Below are 20,048 nucleotides of genomic sequence, written 5' to 3'. Positions count from 1 at the left end.
GTTTCAGCAGGGAGTAAGCAGTAGGAGATTTTTTTCAAAGAAGGAGTTCACAGAAGATCTTAGAGGATTTACTCTAAGAGAAAAGGGCGCTAATGGGGCATTGTAGGCAGACTAACACAATCTGCCTGATGCTTGACATGGTCATTCTGGCTGCTGTGTTGAGAACAGAGTGTTGGTGGCAATAGTGGAAGTCAGGAGAGCAGTTAAGAGGCTAGTGCAGTAATACAGCTTGAAGGATGATGGTTACTGAGTTAAGGTTGTAGGGGTAGAGTTGGTCAGATGTTTGAATTCAGAAGAGATTTTGAAGGTATTACCAAAAGAATTTACTGACAGCTTAGATTATGAGAGAGGTAAAAGATGAGGCAAAGGTTTTGGCCTGAGAAACTAAAAGTATATTTTTATCACTAACTTACATTGAAAATAGGGAGGAGTTGATTTTGGGGAGAAAATTATGAATTCAACTTTGGATACATTAAGTTAGAGGTGTCCATTGACCATTTAAGGGCAAATGTGACCTAGAGAATGGGAGTACCAATGCGGAGCTCCAAAGAGAGGGCTGGATTCAAGGTATGCATTTTCAGTGTATGGACAATATTTAAAGTCACTAGACTGAATGACATCACTAGGGAGTGAGTATAGTTAGAGAAGAGAATAGATCCAAGAACTGAAGCCTGGAGCTCTCTGATGTTCAGATGTTGGGGAGATGAGGAGTAACCAGCAAAAGAGACTGAAAAAAGCATCTACCAAAGATAGGAAACCAAGAGAGCCTGGGAGAAAATGTTTCACTGAAGAGAGTCATCTACTACATCCAGTGCTGCTGAGGGCTTAAGAAAAATGAGGACTGAGAATTGGACACTGAATTTAGCAGTGAGAAGGATCTTGACAAGAGCTATTTTCATGCAGTGGTGGGAGGCAACGCTCATTTGGATTGGATTCAGGAAAAATGGGACACAAGTACTTGGACAATGGATACAGATAACTCCTTTGACGAGTTTTGTGATAAAAGGAAAGAGAAAAATAGGATAATAACGAGGTGGAAGTAGGGTCAAGAGAGGTTTTAAGAATCTGTATAGGAGTGGGAGGGAAGGGTAGAGTCGGGAGGTTTATTCTCCGATGGAAAAGCTCCAGAAGAGAGAGGAAATTTGATGAGACAAGAGAGACAAGAGAGAATTGCTTGGAAAATATAACTGAGTGGAAGAGAGGATGAATTCTAGTGAGCAGGTGGAGAGGTTGGCCTTTGTAGAGTTTATTCTTCCATTGTGCTAACAGCAAAGGCAAAGCATATGGACACAGATGCTAGTGGGTGGGTTTCATCTGGTTGCCCTATTTTTTCAGGGAAAGAGGAAACAAGGCCAAAGCTGAAAGTGATGTTGAGGGAGGAGGTGACAGAGCACTAGTGAAAAGAGAGGAAGCAGTGTGAATTGCATTTACTTTTCTAAGGATTTATTACCATATTTCTTGCATGACTAGAGAGAGAAGTTTTCTTACATGAAGTAACACTTCTGATAAAATAAAGATTGTATTTATGCAGTAATGAAATAAAGTAAGGATTTCAGGTGCTAGCATTTAATTTTTCCAGGAAAATTCTAGGGTGTGTGTGTGTGTGTGTGGTGTGTGTGTGGTGTGTGTGTGTATGTGTTTCTGGGTTGCTGTGTTCTCCAGACAGGAGTGGCCAGGTGTAAAGTTTGCAATTAACTTGATGTAACTCGGGGCAGACAGTATCTTCCACCTCTGTAGACCCTACATTCTGTGTTCCAGGCAGCCACTTGCTGTGATTAATTTGGCTGGTGACCTGCTCTCGTGTCCTTTTTATCTTCCACAATTTGTGGAAATTACTTGTTGACTGGTGACTCCCATCCCTCTCATTTTATCTGGTACAGGCTAGTCTTTCTTTGTTTTCCTGTATGTTTACTTCATCAGACTTTAAACATATGGAAAGCAAGATGAATATCATAGTCTGTTCATCTTGACTCTGAAGTATGAGATTATTTCTATGCCATTTATAAACTGTAATGTTTAATTAAATACATAAATTTATGTGAGATGACAACAGTGCTTTATCAGAGAGGACCGATCTGCAGTTTTGAGATTCAAATGAAATAAGAGGAAAGAGGTAGCAATTTATGGAGGAACAAGTCTTGAGTATGTAGCTGAAACAATTCTCCAGTTTAACAAAAAGCTCTATGTAGACAGTAATAACAATAATTAACATACACATGCAGCTTTACAGTTCCAACTCATTATTCCATTTCCTATTTGAATGATAAGCATGGAAATCTCTAGCAGAGAAGATGCTGGCAACATTACAGAAAATGAGTCCTTTGGGATGTGAACCTTCTCTCAACCTTTCATTATGATGATGGTAATCTACTTTTATTTACATCACATGCTTTGCCTTATAAAGCAGTAATTTAGCGGTTACAGTATTCTTATTTTTATTGATGATAAAGAGAAAGCCATCCTGGTGACAGCTTTTGGGTTTAATGACCTGAATGGGCTCTGCAGTTGATGAGTCCCTGAAGAGAAGGGTCTGTTTCAACAGCATTCATTATGCACAGCATCAGCTTTGCACAACTAACACCAGGATAATGTACAGATAAACATGCATCTTAGCTTTTCATGTTCCCAGCAATGAAGCAGGAAACCGAATTTCTGGTTCCAGCTCTTTAACCCAGTAACTATCTGACCTTCTAGAAACTTTTTAAAATCCCTGAGCCACAGGAGGTTTATATGAAATAGGATTACAGTACCAGCCCTTCTAATTTCACAGAGTGGATGAGGGGCTTCAATATTTTCAGAGACATAGAAAACTCTATTTTCACTCTTCCTATCCCCGGTGCCCCCACAACCTGCCACCATCCTTGGGATTTGGGTGATATTTATTCTCCTCTGTGTGTTTTCCCTCACCCTCTTCTTGTATTTGTAGATATTTTTGCACGGTAACAACCTGAATAGTCTACACCAACTAATTCATCCTGAGATTCTGCCCTCTGAGTTTGGAGGAATGCTTCCCCCTTATGATATGGGCACCTGGGCGAGAACACTGCTGGACCACGAGTATGACGATGACAGTGAGTACAACGTGGACTCCTACAGCATGCCTGTGAAGGAAGTAGAGAAGGAACTCTCCCCCAAGTCCATGAAGAGGTGTGTTGGAGGTAACTGGGAAGTGGGCGGGGCCAGGGTGTGGACACGGCAGATACAACTCCAGATTTTATGTTTTTCTGAAGTAGATATTTGGTAGGATTTTAAAGGCATTCATGCTCCTGTGATTGGATGTCTAGGAGTTTTAAGTCGAAGATAAAGCCACTCAAGGCAACCTCAAGTCAATGCACTTCACATTCACCGACAGTCTAGCTGAGACCTTGGAAGTCACCAAGTCCAGTGGTTTTTCAAACTTTAAGGCTGGTAGAGTGCTTCAGGGCAAGCAGGTGGGGTGGGGACAGTGCCCATCTCCTCCTCTGTGGTGAGAATGTCTCTTCTTTTTTTTTTTTTTAAATAATGCTCTACCATTTATGTTTGGTATATACATATTTTACAATTTATTTAATTAATTAATTTGGTTTTGAGGAGGAGGTAATTAGGCTTTATTTTGTTTATTTATTTAGTTTTTAATGGAGGCACTGGGAATTGAACCTAGAACCTCCTGCCTGCTAGGCATGCGCTCTACCACTGAGCTACACTCTCCCCTCCGATGACTCTTCTTCTGTGTAGGCAATTTATTAGGCTTCTGTTTAAGATTTCATTTGAAGGAAGGACTCCACAGCAAACACACACACACACACACGCATACACATACATCAAACACCAACATTCAAAGCTTTTTTTCTTTTTTCAGTATCTTTGCCAAGTTTCTGTTTAAGAGTTTCTCTAGTCATTCTTGGGGAAAAACATTCTATTTCTCTATAGCTTTAATCTTTACAGAATTCATTGTTGAGTCAGAATCTGATTCCTTGCTTTGACTCTCATGGTAATTGTATGCCTGTTTTCTTTCAATCCATGTGTATATATTGAACACATGCTCTGTAATGGGAGCTTTCCTAGGCGTTTTGGATCCAATGTGAATAAGACTATGGCTGTGTATGTCCAGCGATAGTCTAATGGTGATGGAGGGCAGGGGACTTGCCACACACACACAAATTCATAACTACCTCTGAGTTTGCATTCTGTAGCAAACCAGAAGACATCTAATTCTCATGCTACCCCAGGCCATACCAGCCTAGGATTCATTTGGATAATGGTAACAAATATTATTTCTTTTCTCATTTCCTATGTCAGAAATATAGGAGACAGACAGCTCCTGCAAGTCTCTCTTCACCTAGCTCAGGGAGGACCCAGGGGCATCTCACATGTCATCCCAAACACTGTTTTGCATCCTTCTCTATAAAAGCCTTATGGTCCTTTGGTCACCGCTCTGACTCATAATGGTGCCCCTGTGCTCTGAGACTGACCTCGTTTTTGCTGCTGCTGCTGTTGCTAGTGTTGGTGTCTGTGTAACGCCCTTCTCTCCCCAGACTGCTCTGCAACTCCTTGCAGAGAACAGAAAGGCCAGTGACATCTCCAGCTTTAATTTCTCCACCAATCAACAAGCTTATGTTTAAATCAAGTTCAGGCTTCTCAACTCCCTTCTCTTAAAAGAGGGCTTCCTAATTTGAGTTCTGTGCCCTCCTAACCCAAGGAGTTCATTAATGGGCTCTCAAAGGGGTCTGTCAAGTGCTAAAAGCTGTATTCAAAACTGTGTGTGTCCATGCAGGAATGTACATAGATAGAGTCCATTTTTCTGGAGAGAAGGCATATAGTTATCAAATTCTCAAAGTTTTCTAAGACAAAAATGGTTAAAGGCCATTGTCTAAGAATAGGTTCCTTCTGATAAAAATAATAATCCTAATAATGATAGTTATTATAATCCCCCATTTATTATATGCTTCCCACAAGTTGGGAAACCTGTTTTTGGGTAACATTTATTTTTTTAATCCTCACAGCAATCCTGTTAAACAGATATTTGTATCCACAGAGTCACATAGTCTATATGTAATGGAACAGAGTTCCAATCCAGGAGGTACAGTCCTTCATGTTGTTGAAATAAACCTTGTCTGCTCCTCTCTGACGGCATGACTCAGAGGGCCCTGGCTCTATCAATGAGCTGTGGAAGGATTTGGAGACAGCTTTCTTGGGTCTCCCCCAGTCCTTTCCTATGCTAGATAACTGTGTGCATTTCCTTCAGCCCCTCCTTCAGTGACTTGTTAACCAGTGTTGTCCCCTCCTTTGAGCACATCTTTCCATGTTCTCTACAGCCTTAGCTGCAGCCCCGTCACCTCCACTCCCTCCAAAACTTCCTACCTTCTCTCTCTGCTTCTGCCCTTACCTTGCTCCCCTACCCTCTATTCATTATCCATGTGTCAATTGAAAAGATATTTTTAAAATATGATTCAGATCATTTTACTTTTCTGCTTTGAATTTTTAAATGACTGCTGAATATACAATGAATATAATCCATTCCATAGCGTGGCTTACAATATGCTGCACAATCTGATCCTGCCCCTGGCTCTTCTCTAAGAATATTTACCTTCTCTCTCCTCCTCTACCTCTCAGACGCAGCATCCTTCTTTATTCTCCTTCGGCCTCTCCAGCTTGCTCTCATCTATGGGTCCTTATACTTGTGACCTCTGGCTGGAATGCTCTTTTCCTACATCTTCCAATGGCTCATCCCAATCAAAGGTCCTCTTCTCAAGGGGGTCTTTTTGGTCTTAATCAGCTCTATTTCCTCCTCATTCTAGACAACTCCCTATCAATCACCTCCTCTATGTTCTTCATGGCTCATCATTAATCAGTGAAATGACTGACCTTATTTAATTGTATATCTCCCCCACCCTGCCATGTAAGCTTCATGGAGATTTTAGTGGCTTTGTCTGTCCTTTTCTTCTGAATCCTCAGTGCCTGGAGTAGAGCCCGGCATGCAGAGTACTCACTAGGTCCAGTTAAGTGAATGAAGGAGTTGTCTGTCAGTGTCCCCTTTTAAGTGCTGAGTACTGCAGAGGTGCCACCCGACTCCCGCTGCCTGCGTGGGGGTTCCCGAGCTCTGGCTCTGCAGGGTGACCTCTCTGGCTTCCTCTGGCTGCTGCTGTTGTCATGATGCTGTCGTTCAGGCAGCCAGAGCACAGTGCTGACTCACACTGAGCTCCTTAAGACACTGATCGCTTTGCTCGCAGACCCTTATCCTCATAATTCTCTATTTCTGTGCTTAGCTTTTCCCTCCAAGCACATTATTTTAATTGATTGACATCATCTTGTTAGATTTGGCTCAGGCAATCCACCTTTTGAAGTCATTTTTGGATCCTGACTTTCTTCTGCAGTTAATTAGGCCATTTTGTCCCCTGCAGACTTGGCTCACAGCACGATGACTTCCCCAGCCCTGAGTTGCTTGCTTCCGATGTGGGCCGATTAGAATTTCAGACTTCCTTTGTTTGATGTAGATTTTGTATCATATGAAGCTTATATTGGGTCTATTTGAAAACTCCTGAAGAATGAGATTAAGAAAGTTGTTTCACTTGATTCTCATACTCTCTGTGGCAGGGAATGGCAGTTCCCCAACAAGAATGGGCGAAAATCGTTCTGAGGTTCCACCCTTCCTCCATTTCCTCTTCCAGTTTCCTGTCGTCCTTAGATTGAGAGGGGAAAAGTCATCCCTTCACCAAAGATTTGTAGTTAACTGTACTTTTGGGAGAATTTAACTACATGTATAGGAAGAGGACTTTGTTCCCTTGTGTAAACTTGTGGAGGGACAGCACAGGCATGTGAAAGAATACAGCACTTGCTAGCTGGTGGTTTTCTCAGACTGGTGGAGTGCCTTTTACCTTACGTCTCTATTACCTAGGATAGTGCCTGGCACATAACAGTTGAAGTGAGCATCAATACTAAGGTTGTTTTGGCAATATAAGCTCCCATTTGATTAAAGAATATTCAAAATCTATTGTTACTACATGGTAAATCCTATCTAATGCTTTGTATATATTGACTCTTTGCTTCTCTAAACAACTAATAAGGTAATACTATACCCATCTTGATGAGGAGATTCAGATACAGAGAAGGTAAGAAACTTGTACATGTCACATAGCTACAAGGCAGCAATGCTTATATTATTAGCAGGCAGTAGTGTTCTGTAAGTCATTTCCTTAGCCTCTGCCATTTACTGCCTACCACAATCAGCACCGGGGGTTATGCATGCGTTATGGTACTTGGTCCTCAATACGTCTATATGATGTACGTGTTATGTTCCCCATATGACAGATAATGAAACAAAACCTTAGTTTAAATAGCCTCTCCTTGGTCACAGAGCTAGTAATAAACAGCAGAACAGGAATTGAAATCCATTTCTTTCCAAAATCTAGTCTCTTAAACACTAGGGTAGATGCATAATTGCATAATGAATGAATAAATGATACCTGAATAGTTAAATTTAAATCACAGGTTTTCATGGAAAAGTTACTCATTGCAAAGACAGTAGAATCTGGAGACTGCTGTGATGTGCTGTGAGTTAATGACAGATAACTTCTACTGCAGCTGAAACAGACCAGTTCATTAACAGTTATGATCCTACACAAATAACCGTGTTGTTTTGTCTAAGAGGGCACAAGGACAATCTGGACTGAAATACCGTACCCTTATGGCAATTAAGTTTCAAAAAAAAAAACCCCTCTTAAATGGAAATTGTTTCTGCCTGGCTTGCCTTATTGGAGACTTGGTCTGCATCTGGAGCCAGCTTTCATCATTCCACAATTCTGACATCTGTAGTGCGTGATAAAAGCAAACTAGGAACTTAACCCCAGGTTGAATAGTGCACTGTAATTTATAATATTTTATTAAAATTACCATATTCTCTAATAAGTTCTAAAAAACAGTCAAGGAACAAAGATTTTGAAGATTGTGTGTGTGACTTTGTTTATCTATTTTATATATAGTAGTTAGTATCTCATTGTAAATCCACTATACTTCAATTAAAAAATAATAATAAAAAGAAGAAAGTGGTTGAGCCAAGAGATGAGATAGTAAAACTCTTTGCAAAGGGGAGAAATAAAGATTATGTGTGCACATGCACGATGTGTGTTTATTTAATAGAACATTATTGCAAATGCTTAAAGTGTGTACTCTGTGCCGCCTGAAGAGCTTTGGTGTGTACCCAATGAATATTATTAGGATGTGTCTCAACGCTTATGTAATATTTAACTTTGTGAGAATTTTAAAATAAGCTTTTTGCTAAGAGTTTCTTTCTTCACAGGATAAATGGCTTTATCTTCATTACTCTGGTTTGAATGCTTAATAACCAACTTCTTTCAGTATGGAAACCATTGAGTAAAAGTTAAGACATTGAAATCTTGCTGTGTAACAGACTCTGTGATGCAAATTGTGTTCACAGCAAGGAGAGCTCCTGCCCATGGAACTTACAGTCTAGTGGGTACTAGTTGTCAAATTAATGCTTTAAAGCAGGACATTGAATGAACTGTATATTTTAGCGTGTATTCTTGGGAAACGAGTTATTTTAGTTGAGTCTAAGAAAAGCATTGTTATAGGTCTAATTATTAAAGTGCTTTATGCAGTTGTCAATCGTGTTAAAATATATTTTATTCATGTACTTTTTCTGAGATAAATTATCATTGCTTCTTCTTCTCTCTCTCCATCTCTCTCTCTCTCTGTCTCTCTCTGTCTCTTGCTCTCTCTCATGCACACACACACACAACCCATACACACCACATTTACCTGTAGTCAGTCTCCATTCTGATATAGGCACCTATTATTGAGGTAAAACAGGGAAATGACTCAGGAAATAAACCTCCCTATTTTAATGTTCCAACCTTCTTTTTCATTCCCTCTTTAGACAGGAATTTAAGTTCATTTCAATGAAGGACTCAGTTTATCAGTTAACCCTGTAATTATTTTTGCTTTGATAATGAGTTCTGTTGGTGTTCTTTTTCATCAGCATGTACGGCTGTATTTTAGTTTATAGTCTTTCTGCTTGAAAGTTAATGAAGTCTGCTAAGAGGCATATTGCCACAGCAATAGCCAAATAGCTGGGATGCAGCAGCAGGGGAAAAATTCATTACCGAAGAGAAATTTAAAAGGGCAGCTGCTTCTTTAATGCCATAGCCATTAAGATGGCAGCTTCCTGCCACATTGACTTCCCTCCTTCCCGGTTTCATGTTGTTTCCTAGTGATAAATTGAGATATAATTCCCACCTGCTATCAAATGCATGTGTAAGGGGTTTGCACATTATTTGCTTTACTAATGATAAAGGACATCTGCCTAAACAAGAGGGATTTGTGCTTTTTAAAAAAGTTTTAAAACATTTCATGGATTTTCAAGAGTAAGATTGATTTTATTTGGAAGTTCTAGTGGAAAAATTTAATAAAACTCACATTGAAATATTGAGTTTTCCCTAATGTGCTCATTAACTATAAACAATGATAGTTAAAAATGCACATTTCTGTCATTTTATAGAGCCCTTTAACACAGGGATCAAGGCTTCTATCATTTCCACTTCATTTCTCATAACAATAAGTTCACTATGCAGCTTCCCCATTTGGTGATGTTCTCTTGGAATACATCTGTCCTGAACTAGAAATTCTCAGTCTCAAAGAAAAGTCTCTTGCTCGATTGTAAAGAAGAGAACTTAAGCCTATTATTGTGTATTTAGAATCCTCTGCTGTGCATTATTCTGTTTAGAGGCCAGAGGGGATTGTTTCCTCTGATACAAAACATCCCCGTAAGTGTATCTCTCTCCAAATGTGCAGCATTCTCAGTTCACAAATCCCTTGATGTAGGAGAAGTTAATCCACATCCATCAGAGAAATAATAAAGGAAAAAAGGCAGAGAAGAGAACGTGATGATTTGGCAGTAACTCACTGACACTGGCTTTATTGTTCCCAGATCCCAATCGGTAGTGGATCCTACAGTGCTAAAACGCATGGATAAAAACGAAGAAGAAAACATGCAACCTTTGCTCTCTCTGGACTGATAACTTCTCTACCCTCCCCATGGATTAGAAATGGAAGGTACTTGTTTTCAGGACCAGGGCCAGCACCGTGGAAGAATTACCAGCTGGACACTTATTTATTCATGTTTATGTAGCATAATACATAATACAAGGCATCAGGCTTTCCTATTTGCCTGAACCATGGGTGCCCTGGTCTGGATTTTTAAAAAGTCAATAATTTATTCTGTAAGTGCCAAGTTCTTTGTAAATACAATGTAATCTTTATGTCAAGTTTGTAAATTTTGGTAGTAACTTAATTTGGAAGATTGGCTCATGAGTCCATCCCAGTGATATGAACTATAACAAAAACAGAAGAGACACATAAATAATCAAAGCTAATTAAATGTAGCCCTGTTTCCTATGAAGCCATATTTCAGCTATCATAGTGATTGTTTCATTGTTTTTCTCTGAAACTCTGTCACATTCAAATGTACGTTTAATGGGCACAAGGGACTAGATGATTCTAGGAAACTATTATGATAAATGTATTTCCTGTCTAGTGATTTTCAGTTCACAGAAAATGTGTTCTAGTGACTATCACCGGCCTTGCATTTGGGAGGCAAGAAATGGCAGATGAGCTGGTAAATGCAACACTCAAACTCTTCTGTTGTTTAATTCCTGGAGTCTTGTGAAAAAATATGTTCCCCAAATTAAGATGTGAAATTCTGAAAGAGAGTGGATTGTTTTTAAACTGCTGTCTTCACAATGTGTCCTTTATTCTAGACCCCGCTATATCCCTGTCTGAGGTACTTTAAGAACCTTTCCCCCCAGAACTCTTTGACCAAGAGAACTCATCTGTAAATAGGGTTTGACAGCTAATTTTGAACATAAAATTTGCCAAGTACCAATAAGGGGCTAATTTCTAATTCCTAATTCTTGTGCACTGGTTGAAAAAATTATATATATTCACACACACATATATATTTTTACTGAGCTCTAATAAGTACTTGATGTGACAGGCTTATAAAATAAATCATACATATTCAATTCGCTTAGAGATGTTATAGATTATTATATGAGATGCTAACTCTGGAAAACCACCTCCACTAAAGTTAATGAAAATGAAGTACAATGAAACAGACTTTCAGTGAACATTTTTAAGGAAACTCAGTTTCATTTGTAGCGCAATATTGAATCTGTGCCATTTTAGTGAAATATACTTTTTCTTTAAAAAATACCAAACAGTCTCAACCTAGCATGGGCAGTTTCAGGTGATGGAGAATGATATTGTTTTTCTCAAATTCAAGTTAATTATCCTAATGGTCCTGTAAGTACACATTTTCTTCTCAGAAAAGATTTTAAGAACATGTCGCATTCAGGAGACATAATGAAAGCATCTGAGGACATCTGAGATAGTATATTACAGTTTAAATCTAGATTTGGAATCCTTATGTTAAAGTTTTCATTTCATAAAAATTTCGCAATGTTAGTACATTTAAAAATTTTAACTTTAAATTTCAAATTCTAGTGTGAAAAAGCGAGTTTTTTTTTTACCACCCTTTCAGAGTGGTAATTTTTGAGATTGAGGATTTACCATTGAAATATTCTTTTGAAAGAAAAATATCTCAAGGAACTTTTGGAAACCAAGAGAAATAAAGGCATGTAGCAGCCTTTATATACTTTTTTAGCCAAAAGCTTAAAAAATTCCAGTTACCAACCAAGAATCTTAAAATCAAGGTCAGTACGCCATTCTGCAGTATCACCAATGGAATGTCTAGTATTTGTAAAAATAAACAAATATACATAAATAATATGAATCAAAGATATCTTAAAAATGCTGGCCTCCAATTGAGTGCAGAAAAATAAGGACTGTCAGGTATTCTGCTCCACCCATAAATGTTATAGAGGTTGAAATGAACTGGAAGAAAAAGCCACAGCAACGCTTACCTTCTTAAGAACTCTAACCAATGGTGTTCTTATGTTTTTGCCTACCTGACCTACATTTTATAGCCTGGGGCTTTATATACTACATAAGCAAGTATTAAGCAACATGATGCATTGGAATAAAATAGAAACAAAGTACAGAAGGCCAGTCAACTTTTCATTTCCACGAATTTCTTTTGATATGCACCATTCATTGCCAATTTTCAGAATTCTACCAACTTCAGATGTCAACCAGCATTGCCAGCTTTTTTCCCCTGTCATAGACTAGTGTCATATATAAAAATAACTCGGAAGGCATATTTTATGTGTATACCTAACTAATTATAAGTATCATTCACACTGTCTCCCTATCCAATGTTTGGAAACTGAATTGGCATTAGATGCTCAACTACTCTTCCTCAAATGAGCAATTGAGAGTTGGCTAGATTGTGTAAAATATTTTTAAATGAATGAGCAAATTACAACAATGATGTCTTTTGAAATTGCTGTATCTAGTTCAGTCTGCCTGTATCTGTTCAGTCTGGAAAAAATTTATTTTCCGGTAACGTTTCTGAAGCTGCTTTGTCAGGGGATATTTGATCACTTTATGAATTTTCCCCTCAGCACCAGCTAACTAACATCATTAAGAAGTTTTCTTTTTCCTCATGTGGTTTGCTGTGTCGTACAGCTATGTCTACTGTTACATAATTTAGTAAATAAGCTCCCTTCTATTCTTTTGACTCTATTGCGATGCTACACTCCACTCACACATCCACACAAACACCAGGCTCTTTGCCCTAATGATTTGCCTTTCTGTTTTGGGAGCTACGCTTTTGTTTTTCAGTTGTCTTGTTTCTTAACACCTGTAGACATCAAAGAATGGTCACATTTAATTTGGAAGAGGCCAGGAGTTCATTTACTTTCCTTACCCAGCCCGTCTTCTCTTCTGTTTCTCGTGTCATTTCTTTTCTCCAATATTTCAGGGGCAGCTGCTTCCAAATTTGGTTTTAAAATAAGTAACTTCCCTTATGGTGTCAGTGATATTTGCACATACTTTTGACTGATATTTTAAAAGGAGGAGATTATCATAAAAATAGAATCTAAGAACTGTGAAGAAGTGCCTCTTTAAAATGGAATAAAGCAGTGATACTAGAATATGGGGTCTATTCTCTCTTCCAAGAAGTAAATACATGCACCTATGTTATAAGGGTGAGATACACCTATCATTTGAAGGAGGAACCTGAGGCCTTGCTGTGAGCATTCTCATACAGTATTACATCTTTATTGTGTAAGTTCAATGCAGTATTTTGAACACATGTTATTGACAAACCTGGTACTATGCTTAACAGTGTACAAGTATTAAATTGAGTTCTGCAAGCAAGTTTTTGAAGTGAGCTTGCATGATTACTTTTATTTCAATAGTAGTTTGCATAAGTGTAGGCAGAAACATTCCTTAAGTGTTTTCATATAAAATGCTTGTTTACTTTACAGAACTGAAAATTTATACATTCATAAGCAGGAAAGCCAAGGAGCTGGGTTCTCTTTAATATTAACTAGGTCACATTTGACATTTCTGTGATATTCTTGAGGGAACAGGGGTCCCTCTAATGCATCAAGAAAATGCAGAGTTGTTTTAGAAATCAGGAAATATGTTTACTACTCTTCACATAAAGAAACTTTTAGAGCCATGGCAGTGTGTCTTCAGGAACAGACTTCCTTCCCTTCTACAACCCCAAAGCTTATGGGTGTGTGGATGGTCCTTTAGAGAAGTTACAAAAAGAAAACCTGCTGAAAGGTTGTACAGTCTTTTCTTTTCTTTCTTTTTTTTTTTTATATCTAAGCATCTAACTGGTCTGTTTGGATAAGAATATCTCTTTTGCTTCTTATTTGGTGTGTATTTATTAATGATTACTTGAAAAATTGCCATCAGCCATATGGACATTTCAGAATGACTTGCAACACACAAAACAAAAGGAGCAGAGCTCTGGCACGATATGGGAACCTTCAGGTATAGTACTTACATTTTCACATCAATAAGCTAATAGTCAAATGTTCCATTTTATATGTGCTATATAGACATACAGCCTATCAAACAGTGATGCAGTTTAAATTTATGAGGCTAGTAGATCATGTAAGAACCAGCAGATTACATAAAATATATTGGAACAAACACAGTAGATTGGCTAAATATCCAGGGTGTGTAATTATCTTTGGTAGTGAAAAGGATTTGCTTTTTGTTTTTATTTTTGTTTTAGTTGCAAAAACTACTTTCCCATATGCTGTTGGAAACATTTAGCACTATTACTATCTGAAAGGGAAAAATAATAAATACAAAAGAAGGCTTGGCTTTGAAACATTATTATGTCACAACCTTAATGGCTTAAAGAATATAATTTTTTCATGAATTCAGGTTTTTATTCTGTAGACATCTATAGGTTAGCCCTGCACATGGAGATAATATTATAGAATCTATTCTGTACTAAGTGTGGGAATTTATTCCCCTGGACTATAGGAAAAAAATATAAGATAGCAATTCACTGGATTGAAACACTCAAGTTGTACTATTTTTTTTAAGAGTGCAGATGATACTGTTGAAATAACAACATTATTTAGAAACCAAATAAGTATAGGATTTAGATACAATAAATGCACTTTTGTAATAAATAGTGAGCACTGTTACAGTTTAGAAGGTATTTGGTCAGTATTTGACTTAGTTTCAAGTTTCATGCAAATATTTTTGTCCTTAATGGTATCAATGCATTTATTCTGTCAAAATTACTTTTTGCGGTGAATGAGAGGGTCCTAGATGAAAATCAAAATAAATTTTAACTATTAAGAGGGAACAAATTCTAAACTATATTGAAAAATTGCAATGGATTAATTTGTTTACATATAATAGAGGTTCAATGCATTGTCTTGTTTCTAATTCAGTTTTTCAGTTTTCATACTTGTTTAAAAAATGAATAAAACTCCAAAAACCAAGCAATTTTTTTTTCAAAACTCTCCAGATTAAGCAAGATGTCTAGTAAGTAATTATACAAATCCTTGATTAGAATGTCTAAGCAAACTGCTTACTATTTGGCTCAACTACCTTTGACCTTTTGAGGGAGTTGCTTATTCCAATTCAATATTATAAATGGTATAACATAATTTTGAATAAATATGCATTTCTGCTTTTAAAAAAGCCTTTATTTTGCGTATGTTGAATTTGGTAATACTGGATCTGTTGCATCTGTGACATGGAGATTTATAAAATGTCATCTGAAAATGGACAACAATAACTTTATTTTGAGAGAAATTGTAATTAGGTATTTAGTGAGGATACCTGAAATTTTTCTAATATTTGAATGTTTGGGGCTTAAAGCGGTAAACACATAACTCATTTCATCAAAGTTACATTTGCAGTATTCTGTAATGTCTAGGCATGCTTTCAAAGGATACCTTGAGTGAGGAAGTAAGTTAATTTTTATGTTGCATATAGCAATGGGAATGATCAATACACGAAATAACCTGCACTTTCACATTTTCTTGTAAAGTTATTGGATTAGACAAGTGACAAAATTCAGAAATTTGAATTAGGAAAAAAACAATGATTTAAATAAATCATAAAATAATCTCAGTTCAAAATATTAAGTAAAATAAAAATATTCATCCTGACTTGAAAAAAAAAACTTACTCAGTAAATACACATTTGTATCTTCTGTGAATTTCCCTCATTTATTCTACTCTTGTGGGTGAAAACTCATCTAATGAAAAGAGACATTTAACTAGAATTCTCTATGATTTTCTTCACGACTTTCTTTAGGTCAAATGCAGATGATTTTCTGGTGGATGGCATCCAAGATTATCAAGGCTCATTACTGCCACCTCTTCCTAAAGCCCTGTCAGGAGGAACCCATGTTTCTAGTAGCTACTGTAGAAGCTTCTTGAGGGGGAAGAGACCCAGGGCAACCAGAGAATACACAAAAAGAGCCAGAGATATGGTCTCCACTTCTTGTCACTTAAAAGTGCATTCAACTTTATTACTAATTATAAATACAGAAAAGTATTTCACAATGTCAAGTGTTTCTGATAATCAAGAGTTCAATACTTAGCCAATAAGAAGCAGCCATGGGGATGTGATGGTCAGGGCTCTGATGTGTGTAGTCTGCCTTCACACAGCAGCAGCACCCAAACCCCTTCTATATGAGTATCACTTTTCTCTAAAAATAAAAATAAGGATGCTCTTATTCCCCTTTCCCTAACTGGAAACATATAAGGATCAGTTAGAAACCATAAATACTTTGTTATCTTTTAAGAAAAAAATGCTACATTATACACACACAAACACAATTCTACAATTCACTCAGATGCATAAAACTGAAATATTTGCATGCTGATTTATAAATTCTTCCCAAAAGTTTTAAAACATATATAATTAGATTTTAGTGCTAGAAAATTATTAAATGTTTTTGTACCTAGAATTCATGGAGAAGACTGGTAATATCCTTTCCGCTGAATTCATATATCTAAACATTTTACATGGACATTCAATGGACACCTCATGTTTAACATTTATAAAACCAAACTTCTCTTCTTTCACCCTGAACATGTTTCTCCTTCATAGCCTTTCCATCTCACTGAGAATCAACTCTGACCTTCCAATTTCTAGGGCTTAGGTTTTAGAGTTGTCCTCTCTCTCTCCTCTTTATCTCAGAACCACATCCAATCTGCTAGCTCATACTGTTAGCCCTTTTTCAAATTATGGTATCCACACTCTGACCACTTCTCTAAATTTCATCATCACTACCTTGGTCCAAGACTTCAACATTTTCCACCTGGAATAGTTTAATAATCTGAAAACTAGTCTCCCTGCTTTTGCCCTTGGCCCCTAGCATCCGTTTACAACACATTAGCAAAGGTGAGCTCAGATCACGTCATTCTTCTCAAAACCCTCTGCGAGATTAAAAACCAAAGTCCTTCTCTTGACGTTTGAGGAGGATTAATATGAAGTTTGTAAGCACCAGTATAGCAGAATAACATATTTTCTGATTGGAGCTGCATTTTTGCCAGCACAATGGAATTGCAATTGTTAAATAGTTTCTTGCTTCTAAAGTCCTAGACAGTGTACTCTCACCCTAGTCCATGATTTTCCTTAGATCATCTTTTCAGAATCTTTCCTCTACTCTATTGTCTTGACAAATTGGCTTCCTTGCTGTTCTAGGAACGTGCTATGCATTCCTCCACCTCAGAACTTCTACATTCTGTTCCTTCTGCCTCTTTCCCCAGATATCCACATGATTTATTCCTTCATCTTCTTCGGATCTTTGCTCAAATGTCACCTTAGAACTCTCAAGATTTCCCTATAAAACTACATGGCCCTGTAGTTCCTTATATAATTTTTTCTGCTCTATTTCTTCTCCATAGCTTTTATCACCTTCTGATACACAATAGAGCTTATTTATTGTGTCCACTTTACATTTTCCCCAATGGAATATGAACTCCACACAGGCAGGGACTTTTGTCAGTCTTGTTTACTATTGCATGACTAGCACCTTGAATAGTGCCTGGAATTTAGTAGCAAATCCAAAAAGATTGCATGAATGTCTTCAGTTGTTTCAGCAAGTTATATATTATCCAGTAGTATGCATTTTAGGGCAGTCCTCTTTTCCTTAATAAGAAACATTTTTTAAAAATCATCATCAAAGGGGGAATTTTTACCTCTCTGATGATGATGGAATCATGAGCCAAGGATTATATTCCCCTTCCTCCCAAATCTGGTCTCTACCCAGGGTCGAAGGTTTTCATCAACATTTGAGCTTTATCTTTGGAAGCTATGATCAATAGATGCTGTGTCCATTTATTCATAGCTTATATTTACTCCTAGAGAAACTACAAGAAAGCTCAGATGAAACATAATTTTGAGCTCAAAACCATAGTAAATTTTTCTTCATTGATTATCCTAGTTAATTCCAATTTATAAAAAATTGTAGGAAGTTAGTAGATCACAATTCCTCCAATATTGGAAGCCAGATTAAGAGAATATGGCCATATACTTACTTTTCCTGGAAAGGAGAAGGAAAAGAGGCTGAGGAAAGAAATTATGATCACCTTTTCTCTGAAACAGTTATGAGACGAATGGGGAAGTTTATTGTGTTTCAAAGATCTTCCCATGATCTAGAAATCTATATATTACAACCTCTCAGTCTATGCACCCTCTTAACAGAAGTCTTATATCAATTGGGTTTTATATCTGATATCTTTACATACTTCTTATTTTGAAAATTTATAGTTCTGGCACCACATGATGGGATCATGCTCATATTCTAACTGGCTTTCCAACCTGCTCCTTTCTCCTCTGTTTTTTACTTGAATCTATCATTTTCTGAAATTTACAATTACATTTTTTGTCCTTCACTCTCCCCATACTTTTGTTTTCTTTTTGGACTGACTTCTACGTAATTTTAGTAAGCAGATATCTTAGATATTGGTTCTTGGTGTGACAAGTTTCCGATTTTTATCCTTTGCAGTTTATATTTTCATTCCTACTAAACCTGTGCTGTTCCTTTTCCCTTGCTATACTTCTGTGCCTTTCCCTACATTTAATAATTCAACCCTTCACTTTTATAATATCCTACCAGGACTTCTCTTAAGAAGACATTGAAAATAAAGGATTGGCAGATGGTATTGAAGAAGGAACTAAACCTGAAAAATAAGGAGAGAAATGTTTCCAGAAGACAACCAGTCTTTAGTGGATTGTGACAGATACTGTGTAGCACGTTGATAATCAATATTGATCATGTTTCTTGTCAATTACATAAATACTGGCAATCAGGGTTAATGGATAATTCAGAAAACCTTCTTTTATAGAGAAGAGATTAAATGGTTCTTGTTCAGAAACAAGGCAGAATTTTCTTGTTTCTTACTATTTGATCCTTGACAGCCTATCCCTTGGAATCCATTTGCCTCTGTGGCACCCTTTTATTTTTTTTTGCCAGTCTTCAAGAATGTGTTTAGCACCACTTCAGAAATAAAAGGTTTAAGCTCAAGTATGCACAGTACATAGAAGATTCTGTAGTTCATGTTACCTTCTACTCAATTTTATTTTTTTCATGAATTATTTTTATGACTGAATCTTAAGAATATGTTCTTTGATAAATTTTATTAATCATATACACTTTTTAATGGATTAAGAAATTTTACAAAACAGGGCACTATTTGTTATATTCTTAAACCCACAGTATTAATATTTCATTTACTGTCTAGATTATTTCTTGTCTTTGTTGAGTTCTGAGGACAAATGGAGTTCTATTAAGTAAAATGTTGCTAAAAATGAAATTTCAGATTAAGAAATGTGGATGTGCGTATATGCCCTTTCAGTCTTTTCACCATAAACTAAAATCCTGTAAATTTAGAAGATGCATTATATCGAAGAGCTATGAATAAATTTGTCATTAAAATATGGAGACATGACATTGGTATTAGTATTTGGAAATATAAAATACTTTTAAAGGGACTGTAAACATGTGTGGGCATATTGTATTTTGAATTTACTGTTGACTTAATCAAATACAACTGATAAAATTGTTATAAACAACAAATCACTAGAAAGAATTTCCTGAATTCCAGAATGATGAGATAGAGATCCAAGCCAATGCTAGTTATAAAGTCCTCCCCTTGAAGCAGTGAAGTGGATTGGATGATGATTTCAGTTTACTTCATTTTTTGACATTAAGGGACATTTATTGAGCACCTACTCTGTCCCAGGCACTGTTCTAGGTTCCAGGGGTACAGGAGTAAACAAAACAAAGCCTGGGTCCTTCCAAAAGTCTCATTCTGATGATGACAGATAAAAAGCAGATAAGCAAAATCAAATACTGTCAGGTAGTGATGTAAATTTACTAGTTTAATTTGTATGACCTCTGGCACTGTTTCTTCATCGGTAAGATGGGGCAATAATTGCACCAGCAATATCAGCTAGGCTTTGTTATATACCTTATTGATAACCTGGTCCCTTACTTTTCATGGAAAAATGCAATATACTCTTTCCACATCCATGCTTTTTGGGGATGGCTATCAGGATTTTTTGGTTCCTTCCTTTCTGCTCAGCCTTGACAGTGGTTGCCAAGGCTGCAGATGCTCATGGAAAGTGCATCTCACAATCTGCCTTTTTGGATC

At 37.0% G+C, this 20,048-nt stretch overlaps 1 protein-coding gene across 1 annotated transcript in view; it reads left to right on the top strand.

Moving 5' to 3' along the window:
- The window catches only part of CLVS2 (clavesin 2), a 62,911-nt gene extending 47,934 nt beyond the window's left edge, over positions 1 to 14,977 (top strand). The window contains exons 4-5 of the mRNA XM_010965501.3: positions 2,927 to 3,147; positions 9,923 to 14,977. Coding sequence (XP_010963803.1) covers positions 2,927 to 3,147; positions 9,923 to 10,010 — 309 coding nt within the window. The 3' untranslated portion in view covers positions 10,011 to 14,977. The remainder of the gene's footprint in view (positions 1 to 2,926; positions 3,148 to 9,922) is intronic.
- Positions 14,978 to 20,048: the final 5,071 nt, after the last annotated feature.

Source organism: Camelus bactrianus, chromosome 8 (assembly GCF_048773025.1).
Source record: "Camelus bactrianus isolate YW-2024 breed Bactrian camel chromosome 8, ASM4877302v1, whole genome shotgun sequence".
NCBI lineage: Eukaryota > Metazoa > Chordata > Mammalia > Artiodactyla > Camelidae > Camelus > Camelus bactrianus.
Note: the sequence above shows the minus strand (reverse complement) of the source record. Positions and strands in the feature narration are given on the sequence as shown.